At 50.7% G+C, this 14,335-nt stretch overlaps 5 protein-coding genes across 5 annotated transcripts; 1 reads left to right on the plus strand and 4 right to left on the minus strand.

The window, feature by feature from the left end:
* Nucleotides 1-176: 176 nt before the first annotated feature.
* Nucleotides 177-1,276, minus strand: BROUX77_006847 (uncharacterized protein; the record flags this gene model as incomplete). The annotated part of the gene is made up of 3 exons (XM_073751877.1): nucleotides 177-329; nucleotides 434-784; nucleotides 1,220-1,276. The coding sequence occupies 3 exons, from the start codon at nucleotides 1,274-1,276 to the stop codon at nucleotides 177-179; spliced, it is 561 nt and encodes a 186-aa protein (XP_073602994.1).
* Nucleotides 1,277-1,844: 568 nt separating this feature from the next.
* On the plus strand, nucleotides 1,845-4,253 carry BROUX77_006848 (uncharacterized protein; the record flags this gene model as incomplete). The annotated part of the gene is made up of 1 exon (XM_073751878.1): nucleotides 1,845-4,253. One exon carries the CDS (start codon nucleotides 1,845-1,847, stop codon nucleotides 4,251-4,253), a length of 2,409 nt encoding a protein of 802 aa, XP_073602995.1.
* A 1,292-nt stretch (nucleotides 4,254-5,545) lies between these two features.
* Nucleotides 5,546-8,221, minus strand: BROUX77_006849 (uncharacterized protein; the record flags this gene model as incomplete). The annotated part of the gene is made up of 5 exons (XM_073751879.1): nucleotides 5,546-6,448; nucleotides 6,539-6,920; nucleotides 6,985-7,299; nucleotides 7,368-7,704; nucleotides 7,774-8,221. 5 exons carry the CDS (start codon nucleotides 8,219-8,221, stop codon nucleotides 5,546-5,548), a joined length of 2,385 nt encoding a protein of 794 aa, XP_073602996.1.
* Nucleotides 8,222-8,787: 566 nt separating this feature from the next.
* Nucleotides 8,788-10,026, minus strand: BROUX77_006850 (uncharacterized protein; the record flags this gene model as incomplete). Its single annotated transcript, XM_073751880.1, has 2 exons — nucleotides 8,788-9,229; nucleotides 9,296-10,026. 2 exons carry the CDS (start codon nucleotides 10,024-10,026, stop codon nucleotides 8,788-8,790), a joined length of 1,173 nt encoding a protein of 390 aa, XP_073602997.1.
* A 1,106-nt stretch (nucleotides 10,027-11,132) lies between these two features.
* Nucleotides 11,133-11,837, minus strand: BROUX77_006851 (uncharacterized protein; the record flags this gene model as incomplete). Its single annotated transcript, XM_073751881.1, has 1 exon — nucleotides 11,133-11,837. One exon carries the CDS (start codon nucleotides 11,835-11,837, stop codon nucleotides 11,133-11,135), a length of 705 nt encoding a protein of 234 aa, XP_073602998.1.
* Between the last annotated feature and the right edge of the window lie 2,498 nt (nucleotides 11,838-14,335).

Here is a 14,335-nt window from a genome sequence, read left to right on the forward strand (position 1 = left end):
TTTTTGCCAGTGTCCTGGTGTGGGTCTTTTGTTGGTTTCTTTCATTTGTTTGTTTTTCCCGAATTTCCCATAAAATGAATGCTCTCTTTCTTCGAAAAAACCTCTCGTAATCAATTCATGATGTTACGCCAAAGACGAATTCTTTTTGGATTGTTTGCGGGGGTATAACGAAACATCTACCACTTCATCTCGTGGGGCTTGTCACCCTTCCGCAGGGAGAAAGTGCTGGACAGGTAGGAAGACAGCATGTCGACCTTCTTGATGTTGGCCAGCAGAGCCTTGTCAATGGCCTTCTGGTCAGCCACCCGGGTGGAAGTGACCTCCTTCTTCTGTAGTGATTGTTAGACACAGGTTCATGCTGAGTGTTGTAGCACCAAGCCCGGTGAATGGTGCTTGGATATCCTCGGAGGATGAGGTACTGGTAAGGTCTTACCTGGGGCTTCTCGCCGTTCTTGAAGAAAGCCTCTTCGCCGGCCTTCTGGGACTCCTTGTCGGCGGTGAAGTACTTGGCGGTGGAGATCTCGTCAACCTTGGCCTGGTCCAGACCGGTCAGGTCAACCTTCATGGAGGTGGCGATGACGTATCTCGAGTTGACTCTCCGCAGAGGGACACCGTTGATCTTGAAGGGGCCAGTGACCAGCAGAACACCCTGGTCAAGAGTCTTCAGGAGGACGACGCGCTTGCCACGGAAGCGGCCGGCGAGCAGGATAAGGACAGTGCCGGGAGCCAGAGACTCACGAGGAGTCCAGGGGCGGACAGCCTTGCGGACCTGTTTGCGAGCGTACTTGTCAGTATGTGCGCATATAGTTGATGTGTGATATTGATCCAAGTCTTTGAACGTGCTAGCTGAGCAACTGAGGTCTGGTGCGTGTGGCGAATGATGAGAGATGGCGCCCAAGAAGTATAAAGTGGTGATGGGCGGCGGGTTTATCCGTCTAAGAATGTTGTCGGTCGCTCTCAGCTGGCAATGAGTTCGTGTGCGGTTCGTCGATCATCGGGTTTCCGACTACTCGGGGATGGTAGAGTGTTATACAAGGTCCGACATTGTTGATCGTCACTACCATACTTTTTGTCTCGGTCGGTTCGATGTCGCAAATATATATCTTGTGTCGAATAATGCGTCTCTCGTCTTTTTCGCTTGGTACCAAAACCACCAGTTGTTCGATACAAAGCCCGTCCATCACTATCGTCAATATCGATATCCGTGAGGAAAACTCACCTGCTTGAGCTCCGAGTTGTCGTCGGTAGGGTACCACTTTTGCGCGACGGGGGCCATTGTGACTGATTTTGTCGTCCGGGTGAACGAGGATTTGAGAGAAAAAGAAGAGGAAGAATCAATACAACAGAAAGTAGGAAAGGTAGACGAGAGTCCCTATCTTGGTTGACAATATTTAGTGGGTTGCTTGGATTGGCCAGACCCCGGCGCCAATAGGATTTCGCTCTCTGTGGTCCAAGGCCACAGAATGACAAAGTTTGTGCGAATAATTTTCCAAAACCCTCTCGTGCTAAGCCCTCATTGGAAGGGCTAATGTGGCTGAAATAGTCTGAGTGTGGCGTCGTACCCGAAGAATACCCGGTATCTTCTTCAGATAAGAAGATGACGATAGCAGCCCAGAGTGGGGCACTAGCATGGGAGGTTGCTTATTCTACTTGTTACTAGAAGCTGCGAGAAAGTAGGCCAAGGTACCAGAGCCAAGTAGATCATTCTGGGTTAACTAACACTCGGGCATGATTTTTGGGATATAAGTTGCCGCATGTCTCTCATGGAAGCCGTGGCTATTCGCCATTCTCAATCTGTTATTTGACTTTTTTTGCCTTTCTACCTCATCCAAACATTTTGTGCAATGCAAGCTCGTCTTCAACTTACATCTGTAGCCCGGAGAGCTTTGCGGTCTCAGGCTATTCCTTCGTCACTTTCACACCGAATTCCAGTGTCTGCTCTAGGCACAGCTACGATAGCTGCCAGAAATATCACACATCGCATCAGCACCCAACCATCACAAACTCGCAGCTATGCTTCTGGCGGTGGGGCACACCCGCCCGGCGGTACCCACCGCATGGATATGAGTGGCGGCGAACAAAAATCGGCCCTTGAAGAATTCGGCTTGGATCTCACCGAGAGAGCCAAAGCTGGCAAGCTGGACCCAGTTATTGGCCGGGACAGCGAGATCCAGCGTACCATTCAGATTCTGTCAAGGCGTACTAAAAACAACCCGGTGCTCATTGGAAATGCCGGTACCGGAAAGACCGCTGTTCTGGAAGGACTTGCGCTTCGCATTGTCCAAGGCGAAGTTCCCGAAAGTATCAAGAACAAGCGAGTCATTAGCCTAGATCTCGGCTCCCTTATCGCAGGCTCCAAGTACCGCGGCGATTTCGAGGAGCGCCTCAAGCGTGTTCTCAAAGAAGTACAAGAATCCAAGGGAGAGGTCGTGTTATTCATCGACGAGCTTCATACCCTGCTCGGTCTTGGGAAGGGTGAGGGCTCCATCGACGCCTCAAATCTCCTCAAGCCTGCGCTTTCCCGTGGCGAGCTTCAATGTTGTGGCGCCACTACTCTTGCCGAATACCGTCTGATTGAGAAGGACGTGGCATTGGCCCGTCGTTTTCAACCCATTCTTGTGAACGAACCTACTGTTCAGGACACCATCAGCATTCTCCGTGGCATCAAGGACAAGTACGAGGTTCATCATGGCGTGCGCATCACGGATGGCGCCCTGGTTGCTGCAGCTACTTACTCCAACCGCTACATCACCGACCGCTTCCTTCCCGACAAAGCCATCGACTTGATGGATGAAGCATCTAGTCACTTGAAGCTACAGCATGAATCTAAGCCCGATGACATCCTAGTGCTTGACCAGAAGATCATGACGATCCAGATTGAGCTTGAAAGCCTGCGCAAGGAAACCGATATTGCTAGCAAGGAACGTCGCGAAAAGCTCCAAGCTGATCTCAAGGCCCACGAGACAGAACGGGAGAGACTCAACAAAATGTGGCAGGCCGAAAAAGCAGAGGTGGACTCTGTCAAGCGCATTCAAAGCGAACTCGACACTGCGCGCATTGACCTTGATAAAGCCCAACGTGAGGGGAACTTTGGACGGGCTTCCGAGCTTCGATTCGGTATCATTCCCAACTTGGAGCAAAAGCTGCCCAAGGAAGGTGAGCCGAGATCAACGAGCGGTGGTCTGATTCACGACTCTGTGACTGCCGATGACATTGCTGCCGTTGTTTCGCGCGTTACTGGCATCCCGGTTGCCAAGCTAACTTCAGGCCATATCGAGAAGCTTGTTCACATGGAAGATCTACTCTGTGAATCAGTCAAGGGCCAGAACGAAGCGATCAAGGCTGTCTCGGATGCCGTAAGACTCCAACGCGCTGGTCTAAGCGGTGACAATCGGCCCACTGCATCTTTCTTTTTCCTGGGTCCTACCGGTGTCGGTAAGACAGAGCTGTGCAAGAAGCTTGCTGGTTTCCTGTTCTCTACCGAGTCTGCAGTTGTCCGCTTCGATATGAGCGAATTCCAGGAAAAGCACACCATCTCGCGTCTTATTGGCGCCCCCTCGGGCTATGTCGGCTACGACGATGCCGGCCAGTTAACCGAAGCGGTCCGTCGCAAGCCATATGCCGTTCTTCTATTCGACGAATTTGAAAAGGCCCATCGCGATATTTCGGCGCTTCTCCTGCAGGTTCTCGACGAGGGTTTCTTGACCGATGCACAGGGTCACAAGGTTGACTTCCGCAACACCATCATCGTTTTCACTTCCAACCTTGGAGCTGACATTCTGGTTGACGCCAACCCCCTGCACCCCTACAAGGAAACTCCCGAGGGTGATGTTGACCCGTCCGTGCGAAAGGCCGTCATGGACGTTGTCCAGGGCAGCTATGCGCCTGAATTCCTCAACCGCATTGACTCCTTCATCATCTTCAAGCGTCTGGCGCTGCCGGCCATCCGCGAAATTACAGACATCCGTCTAAAGGACCTGCAGGGCCGCCTCGACGACCGACGCATCACACTGGACGTCTCGAGCGATTCGCGTGACTGGCTGGCAGAGCGCGGTTATGATCCCAAGTATGGTGCTCGGCCGCTCAACAGACTTATCACGAATGAAATCTCCAACAAACTAGCCGACAAGATTATTCGCGGACAGTTGTTGCAAGGTCAAACGGCAAAGATTACTATTAATGACGACGAGAGTGGTCTTGTTGTTGAGGCCGTGGATGCTGCCCCTACATCTGATCCCATGCCGGCTCTATAAATCATGGGCCCGGCACCATATAACACTACTGAATACCCTCACTGTACTATAATCTCCTCTTCAAACACTCACCCCCTCTCTCTTCTTTTTTCTCTTTCCATTGTCAAACGGTTGTTTCCACTAAATACTTGTATCAATATTCAATTTGCACTCGCTAGTTATACTTTTTTGTTGAAGACAACAGAATTCAATTCAAAACTTGGGATCATAATCCCTGCTTAATAGTCACGTGTCTTTTTCCAAAAAAAAAAAGAGGCCAAAAACCCATACCCAAATCCAAATATGCAAATCGAACGCCGGCTCGATTTTACTCACCACCACATCAGCTTCGCGCAAAAATGTCAAAACAATCGTGAAATAAATCAAAAAAAAAATTTGTAGCTTCTCTTTGATGTAGCGTGTCATCCTTAGTGCAGGGGCCATGCTAATCTTCTCTGTATCGTTTCTGTGGGAGTTGTTAGTGACTGTAGGAGTCATGGTGAGAGGTATTAACCAGTGACAACTTACCAAATTGACCAAATGTCCCGAAGGACGAAAGAATGGTCTTTTACTTGACCTTATAACAGTAACTTTTTCAAAATTTGTGGGGCATTTGGCACTGTCATATTAGCATGACAGCTGGCATTTGCCAGCCATCCGTCAGCACCCATCGCCGACATTGCGTTCAACAAGCATTGTTGAACATGGGTGAAATTAAACTGTCATATGCAGAAATCTGACCATTCGCCAGCAAAAAGAAAGAACAAAAAGAAAGCGACAACCAGCACTTCTGGAAGAATAAAAAAGAAAGCAGAGAGAAATGAGAGGAGAATTTGACGATAAAAAGAACAAAAGAGAGGAGGGGAAAGAGAGAAATCAAAGCGCTCGTCGATTTTACTTCCATAATGGCGCACAAAAACTTGAATTTCCCCTCATTGAACCCTAACAAGTGGCACTCTCTTGTTACTCACCCCACTATAAGTGTCACATCATGGATATAACTGTGCAAGGAAAGATGATACAGGAACACCAAGAGTGGGTGGTATGTGTAAGAGGAGTGAGCTTTGAAGAAAAGCGAATATTGATAAATGTATCTTTCAGCATGTCCATGAACCAAAATAAAACCCATTGTGAAGATTGTATATCACGAATGTTTTTTAATACGGCCACACTTGAGATGAGATTTTGAAACGTACTACCAACCCTAACATAAAAGATTGCATACCCTACTATGCGAAAGGACCTTGATGGTCGATACTTCTTGCTCCTTGTATCCCTGTCATCGTCACAAACTACTTGGTAAATGATCCATGTCAGATGGCACTTGACTGCGGGGGGCTTTCACACAGCCCTTGATTGGAACCTCGAAAACTGGGATTCTCCCTCTCCTGAGACACATTCAATGTTGAGTTGGCAATGAGCTTCTCAAGCAACGACTCGATGCGCGCCGACCGATTTTCGAGCTTATCCAAGCGCCGCGACAACTCCGAGACATCGTCCCGTTGAGGCCCAACGCCGACTGCGCCCGCGGCTCCCGACAGCGAGGCCATGGGTGTGGTCTGCGAAATATCGCCAAAAGTCGAGTCACGGCGGGCCTTGGGGCGCACGTATTGGCGGCGAATCAGGTGGTGCGTGAATTCGTCGTCGGCGGCAATGGCGTCCTCGACGCTGTCAGATGGCGGGAAGTCAAAGACGGCTGCGAGGTCGGGGTGGGCGGTGAAGTGGAAGCGCTTCCAGAGGCCTTTGCCTTTGAGAGCCTGTGCCCGTGGGCGATAGGTGGCGGACAGGAGATTTTCGGGATCGGTTATGCCCGAGGTATTGCTCGAGACTACGTCTCCTTGCGGGGGCAGATGGCGGAATGTCTCAAGCAAATAGCGCTCCAATAGCGAAATGACCAACAGGGTCGGTAGGTTCACTGTGCGCACAGCAGCGACATGGATCTTGTGAAACCAGCGCGGGGATAGCAGAAACTTGAGTGGGACCAACATGAAGATGGCTACGATGTTAAAGGGCGGCTGGTAGGCAAAGGTGATGTCGGACTTGACAGCCTCCAGAGTCAACACAGCCATGCGGAATTGGATTTCAGCTGTGCTGTTTCGTGATATCTGTGCAAACGTGTTGGTCAAAACCGAGACGAAGACGGTAAGAAACAGCGTGTTGCCAAGAAACGAAAAGGCAACGGTCAGCGCAGGGCCAAGCAGGGGATGGAATTCAACCTGGGGTTGTTTTGATTAGTTGACTGATGGTAGGGAACCAGACGAGAAATGAGTGTGGAAGACAAGTTTCCCTAACAAGACACGACTTACAGAGTTGGAAATTCCTGTGCCGTCCAATCCAAACCAGATCCAGAGGAGCCACTTGCTGATGACCCAGGGACTTTCTGATCCCTCGGAAAGCCAATTCAAGGCCATCAGAAAACCACAAAAGCACCATGCAGACAGACAGGTCAGCAGTGCGAAATCCGAGATCATGGCACGGATAGACAGGAATACCATGTTGTTCGACATGAGATTGAAAGCTAGTCTTGGCACAAGAATCGGCGCCGCCATAACGAGCAGGTCGATTCCTTGGATGCTGAGACCTTCTTCACCGGCAATCGCCCCGTACGTGCGGAGGCAGATATACATGCCATAAAGACCCATGAAGCCAACATCCAAAAAAGACCATAGATTTTGAGAATATATACCCCTGAACGGGCCTTGGTCAGTACACAACGAAGCTATGGGTAGGTTCAAACTATACAGCAACTTACCAGCCATGCTCCAGAATAGTGGCCAGCTGATCAAGAGACCATCCAAAAGTGTACACGCCGAAACATAGTTCTCGCCATGTGACTCTAGCTGTGTTCCGCTCGGCCATGAAGAGGAAGTAGAAGACGAGCAAAACTGTGAACTGCACCTTGTCTAGGACATTGCGTACACGCGGCACGATAAGGCGATACTGATTCAACAACGGTGCTTTGCGCGGGTTGTATAGAGTGATGGGTGTCTTTTTGTAGTGGTCTGGAATCAAGTCGAAGAAAGACGACGGTGTATAGATGATGCGACCATCGTAGATGGCAGAGATGCTAGAAGACGATTGTTAGTACTGGTTCTCTCCTTCACTGTACGAATGCTCAAGCCTTCCGCCACATACACTTTCTGGCATGTCGATGACGACAGGAACATCTTGCTCCCCGTGACAATGGCTACCTCGAGTGCTGGCACTGGCTTAAAGTGCGCCCAGGCAATGGTATCGTCAGCCTGGGCAATGACATCTGGCGGCGCATTCAGGAACGGGTGGAAGCCGGCGACCAGGATGTTGGCTAGCAGTAGTAGGCGGTCGGCGGGATCAGCATCCTCGCCGTAGCGCCGAAGGATGCGCGTGGCAACGAGCTCGCAGAGAGTGGCGCGCGTGAAGTTGACATTGTTTCGGTTGTGCGCGGTGCTCTGGTCGGCAAGGAATTTGGCTCGGTTGACCATCAGGCAATATACTGCGAGCATGATCGAGCGCGGTTAGCAGGTGGCGACGATCATGTTCCTGGGCTCGACTCAGTGCTCACCTATTGAGATGTCTTCCATGTCGTACAGCTTGTCAACCAACGGGCGCACAACGGCAATGTTGATGCGCACATCCTGGAGCTGATCTAAGCTCAGATAATCTTCAACAATAGCTATGATGTCGCGGCGGATGCGGTGGATGTTCATGTACACTGGGTGCGGCAGATTGCGGTCGACAACGCAGCTGTAGAGCGGAGTCTCAGCGAGTCTGCGGAAGCTCCTGCTGCGCGTCATAAAGTGCACGGAGCGCGCGTTCTCTTGCTGCCGGTCATCATGGGCGGGAGCGGCCTGTGTGGCCAAGAAGGAAGAGGCCGACGGTCTTTGTTCATGCTGCTGCGGCGGCTGCTGCGGCGTCGAGGACGATGATATCACCGACGACGAGGCGGAGAACTGCGATGGTGTCTTGGGCAGGAGAGGCCTCTGCTCGGCGGCGGTTGGGCGGGACCACATTGAAATAGAGCTGACGATGGAGGATGCCCATTCACACCACAGCTTGAGGTGACTGGGTAGATTTATATCAGGATGAAAAGCCGGCGAGGAGGAGATCCTCAACAAGGGAGATACAGTCCTAGCGTAAAGGCATGAAAGGGACCGAAGGGTTAGAATGAGATTGGATTCCCAGGATGCGAAGCAGAAAAACTTTGGCAGAGCAACTTTTTGCGGCTAATGTCTGTTCCTCATGCTACAAAGGTAAATACATCTCATTCGGTCATAGTGCGCATAGCTTACCCGGCTACATTACACTGTCACATTAAGCCCTATGAGGCAAATCTTGAGAGACGGCAGCGGAATTAAGCGTGCGGCGGAATGTTCAGAGAGATGCAGACTTCTAATCGGCTTATTGGAGGAGATATGGAGGCTTAATTACAGCTGTTATTTACAAAAGCAACCCGTCGCATCTGCCTTTGGTGACAGGATCAGTGCCATAGCCATCTGTGATATTGTACTTGGAGATTGTGTGTTCTGTCTGGATTCCACATGTACATCTTGCGCCAATTCACCACCTCTCCTCCGCCTCATAGCTTATGCTTCGGCTTCTTGGCCGCCAGCACCAGCGCCCATGCGAACTCCGCCAATGGGACCATCTGCAACCCATTCTGCTGGGCCATGGCACTACTCGCCTGGCGCAGAGCATAACGCGCCGCAATACCGTGGCAGATGGCTGCCAACCGGAACATGGTAAAGGCCATTCCGTACGCCAGCTCGTTGCCGATGCGCGGGTCGTAGCCCGAGCTGGCCGCATACCACGATACAACGTCATTGAGTGAGGGCAGCCCCGGCGTGCGTCCAGGGAGAAAATTTGGGTCTGACACGGCCAGCTGGTTGCCGGATGGCGCGGCGACGGCGGTCAAGGTGATGCCGGCAGCGGCAACAACTTCGGCCTTGTTAGCGAGGATGAACTTGGTGAGGAGGTTGCAGAGGTCGGAGAGCGGGTGGCCAATAGTTGACATTTCCCAGCTATACTGTCGTTAGAGAGAGGTCGCAGAACACACGCTGGTTGGCGCGGAAAAAAAGAATACTTACTCAAGCACGCCAATCACCTCTGGCTTATCATGCGCAAACACGAGATTATCAATCTTGAAGTCTCCATGGACCAGCCTTGCTTGATCCCGCGGCTGATTCGCCGGGTCGCCAAAGAATGCCAGCAGCTCATCCATGTACGGCAGCTGGCCGACAGGCTCTCCCGTCTCGACATCACGCACGACCTGCTGTGCCTCGCAGATGGCCTTCCAAGTCGCAACCTGGCGTGCAAAAAATCCCGCAGGCCGGCCAAACGTTTCGAGGCCAATGCTCTTGTAGTCGACGGCATGTAGCGCCGCCAGCACGCCGACAGCATGGCGCCACATGGCCGAGCGATCGGCTGCCGCGACACCGGGCATCAGAAAGTTCTCAAAGATGCGGCCATTGACAAACTCCATGATGTAAAAGGGCGTCCCAATGACACCCGCGTCGTCGCACAGGCACAGAGTCTGTGGCACCGGCACGCCCGCTGTTTCACGCAGCGCGCTGAGCACCCGGTGCTCTCGTTCCACCTTGTGCGCCGTCTTGGAGACGAGTGCGCCCGGCGGCTTCTTGCGCAGCACATGGTGCTGCTCTACACCGGCCACCGAGCGCGATGTCAGCTGGTACGTCGGGTTGCTCTGGCCAAAGCCAAATTGCTTGATGGTGAAGGGCTGCGGGATCGTGGGTGCGGCGGTCGCAAGATAGCGCGCGAGAGCGACTTCGTCGATAGGCTGGCGGACCGAGGAGGCCATGCTGGTCAGAGAAGCGGAGGGCGAAGGTTACGGTAGTTTTCGCAAGTATATGGCTGCTGGGCCTTGGTTCGCGGTCTCAAAAACAATAGTTCACTTACCGTCCGGCTTGTGACTTGCTCGCCATTAAATGCGTCGTTGCGAACCTCAGAGCCGAGGAACAACTACGGACGGGCCAGATGAGCAAGCATTATCCTTGCTCACCGCCTTGGTTGGAGAGGCTTACCCCACAGCCTTTCAGATAAATTGGTGGCAATTTAAAGAGAGCTCTGACATGTTGTCTGCGTGCCTTGCTAACATCGACACAACCTGAGGTTCGCCTTCATGTTTGTACTTAGTTGACAATGCATGTAGTACTGCAATTCATTTACATACATATACATGTATAGATAGCTAGCTAGTAACCAGACAGAACAAAATCACGTCCTCGTACATACAAAAGACCCCTCCCAACGAGAGTAACGAACAAAAAGGAAACATCATGTAGGAAAATCATCGACATGCATAAGAAATCAGCTATATCAGGTTTCCTGTATACTGCACATCAGACAACGTATCTGAAAACACAGATAACATCCATAGGAGAACATCTGACTGGTAGGGAGAAAAGAAAAACCAAAGAACTCATGAGACTGTAGTGAACATCATAGTCCGAAGCAGTGGTGATAAAAACATGACGATAAAAGAAAAGCTTCAGGATTCTGAGGGGCATCTTCAATGGACAAAAGTCCCAACACCAAATGTTAACCTATATTTTTCCCCTCTGTCATTTCTTGGAGATGAATATCAAAGAGCCCACCAAGCGAAACATGGAGGGTGGCATGAAGAAAAATCAAATGAAAATAGCAGCGCACGCAAAAGGGGGATCAAGTAACAACCAGTAAAGAAAAAAAAGAAGAAACCTCGAGCCAAAAGGACAAAAGAAAAGGAAATAATGGAGCATAACAATAATTGGGGGACAAAAGAAGCCTGGTTAGTTGGATACATCCAACAACTTGCGTGCGCCCTGACAATATGTTGAGTTGAGGCTTGGAAACTGGAAGCCGTACCAAAATCGATCAGACGGCAAACACGCCAAGTGTACCTTGTCTCTCTCTCTGCTATGGCACTTAAATATTCTGCTCGTCTGTCTTCGCCTTCTTAGCAGTCGAAGTAGGAGATTCCGGTGCCTTGCGCTTTGCAGCAGAAGAAGTAGCAGATACCACGGCATCTGTTTTGGCGCCATCGTTAGATGACCCATCGGTAGGCGACTCTTCATTCTTGGGTTTCTCTAGCGCTGCTACCTCTTCGGCAGTCAAGAAACGACCACCAGGACCCCGGGGGCGGCGCATGGCATGGTTGTGTCGTGACTCGTGAAGGTAAGGCTTTCGGGCTTTGTTGGTGAGCCGTAGCTGCTCCTCTAGCTTTTGTCTGGCTACACGGCGTTTGAGAATACGGTGGAATTGCTTGGCGTTGACGTAGAGAGGCGTTTCTTCGGCGGCAGCGACAGGAGGTTCGACAGCTTCCATCGGTGGCGCTGTAGCTGTTACTACATTTGGCACGTTGCCAGTAGCTCTGGTAACATGATTCAACATAGCAGCGGCAGTAACAGCAGCAGATGTCGGGCTGCTGACTTGGCTGAGCCGACGTTGATCGGGCGAGCGGGGATCGCGCTTGTCTTTGGGGGAGCGTTGTTGAGTGAGGGCTGCATTGTTCAGATACTCGTAGCCGGTCCCTGAAGCAGCCGCTGTCGCAGCCATGGCAGCAGCTTGTATTTGTGGCATGCCATAATGCATGGCTTGCTGGGGAACGCCGTACTGTGACGAGGAGTACATGGTGACTGTGGAATGTGGGTTGTCGATGAAAAAAGCTGTGGCCGACTGAGACCAAGTCGTTGAGGGGCCAATAAGAGATCAGTCGCAAGAGACAAGACAACCTTGGTAGCCCAAATCAGATACCAAATCAGAGCCAATCAAGATACTCAAACACCCTTTTTTTTTAGTTTCTGACTCAACAGAAAGAAAGAAAAATCTCTCTGTACACGGCTTTCCTAGCGAGAGATTTCAAGTTTTTTGTTGCTCCAAGTTGCAAACCTCAAGTAATGGAAAAGGCTGAGAAGACCACAAAGTTAGAATGAATGTTTGGATATATGCCACAGTAGTGAAAGGTAATGATTCAAAGAAAAATAGTGAAGTCGTAATAGAAAAGTCGGGAGTGATGGCAGTATGAGGTGATGAAAAAAAAAAATGAAAAAGGTGAACCAAGGGAAGCTTCACTTGAACCAAGCAAATGGAATAGAGTAGGTGAGAAGGGGGAAGAAAAGGAAAATACAGCAAATGTAACAGACGGTCGAGTCCTGTGCGACAATAGAGAAATTGCCATCATGCATCCAATGGACATGGAGAGCAGTGGGGAGAGCAGTGGGGAAAAAGAAAGCAAGGCGAAATTCATGTAGACGTAAGGTAAAGTCACTACCCAACAAATGTGAGATAGAAGCTCGTCGCTTCTTCGAAGACTCCGTACTTGAAAGTAGCGCGCAGGAAGGACCTGCAAGCCCAAGACAAGCAGGATATAGGGAATACCCGGATGTCTTTATGGGCAAAACAGGTACTGAAGGCAGCCTCTCATATGGAAACGGGAGGCTATCAACAAGCATTCCATGCTAATGGACGCCTGATGAGGGTCACATGGTCCCAAGATGCCCGGCAGGCTCTTCTCTCCACGCACACGCTATTTTGTGAGCAACAGCAATCCTGAAAGCCGAGCTCAAGACTAGCCTCAGGTCAAAGGTGAAATGTGATGCATTGGGCAACATCATTCACATGATCCGACTTGGAAGTTGACAATGGAGTGGTAGCTCGGGAAATGAAAGCTAAATTAAGCAGGGTTGCCGCATGAGCGAGAAAAGCAAAGACGGGCGAAAGTACAGAAATACTGGGGGTAAAGCAGGCAAACAAGGAGGCGCGACTTTGTCATGCCATCTCGTCGCCAGCTAGACCCTTTTTTCGCGTCCACGTTTGAATGGATGATGTGCGTTTGAGTATGCACGCATACTAGCACCAAATACTCGAGAATAAGTCAAAAGACTTCTTTGATATATACCTTGGGGTATTCGGACAGGGACTAGGGCTTATCCTACTGCTCATTCTGATGTAGGTATCCGTTGCCAAGAGATATGCGTACAGAGCAACAGAGCTGCTTCATGGTAGAGAGTTCCTTTCTGGATGGTGTCTTGAATTGTTGAAGGAGGTGAGGTCGCCTCGTCAGACGTCTGAAAGGGGGACGACCCGTCATAATCACAAACTTTGTGAATGAGGAGCGTGGCAGTCTCTGGCCTTGTAAAGAGAGGGGAAGAAGACAGCGGTAAATATGCAACTTACATGTTTGTAGGTGATAACTATACCAGCGACAAGGCAGGCGGAGTTGATGGTCTGAAGTTGGTGATGAGAAAACTGGATGTGCTAGACTCTGGGTCAGTCGCGTCGTTATGGCAAACCAGTCGCAGACGAGAAAAATTTAGATACAAGACAATAGCAGTGGATTGGGGATCGTGATATTGACAACAAATAATAGAAGAAAAAGCGGCAGTACATGGGAATAAAACTACAGGGAGGGAACAGACATTGTCCGAGGGGAATAGATTATTGTCAACAGGCACTCAAAACAAGACCAGACGAAACGAAACGAACTCAAGAACAAGACACCAAGAGCGACAGGCCACTGGCCACCAATCAAGATGCGTTATCTGCCTGCGTTTGTTGCTGTCGGCTGGCGGGCACTCTCAGCCTGGATAGACCCTGGGCATTTTAGAGTGGATGTGCGTACAGTGGTTGCAGAAGCAGAGGGGAAGGGGAAATAAGAGCAACGAAATCGTCGAATCAAAGGTCACGGACGCGCTGTCAAGACAGAGGACGAGACAGGGCAGAGGGAGAAGCCTACTTGCGCTGCAGGGAATAAGAAACACAGGAAGAAGCAGAGAAGGAAAAAAAAAAGACGCGCTGAATCCTACATCAAACACGCAGGCTTTTTTTTCTTTCGTGACGATTCATGCTGGGAGACTTCGCATGAGCATGAAGCGACACTGAAGCGGGGTGACTTGTGTTTTTCTCTTTTCAGAGCACAACTAAAGAAAGAGCAGACCAGACATCGCGATGGCAGCAAGTGGCGTCCAACAACGGTGACAGCAGCGACAAGGCCGATGAGCCAGCTTGGCCGAGCCATCACGACCATCTCCGGCATGGCCGTACGTGAATGCGTCTCGCGCTGCCGGCTCGCCGGAAAATCAAACGCCGCTCCTACTAGGAGACCAGGCACTTCGAGCAGCTCCGACGAC

The sequence above is a fragment of the Berkeleyomyces rouxiae genome, assembly GCF_048999995.1.
Source record: "Berkeleyomyces rouxiae strain 22BRR77 chromosome Unknown BrBRR77_ptg000009l, whole genome shotgun sequence".
Taxonomy (NCBI): domain Eukaryota; kingdom Fungi; phylum Ascomycota; class Sordariomycetes; order Microascales; family Ceratocystidaceae; genus Berkeleyomyces; species Berkeleyomyces rouxiae.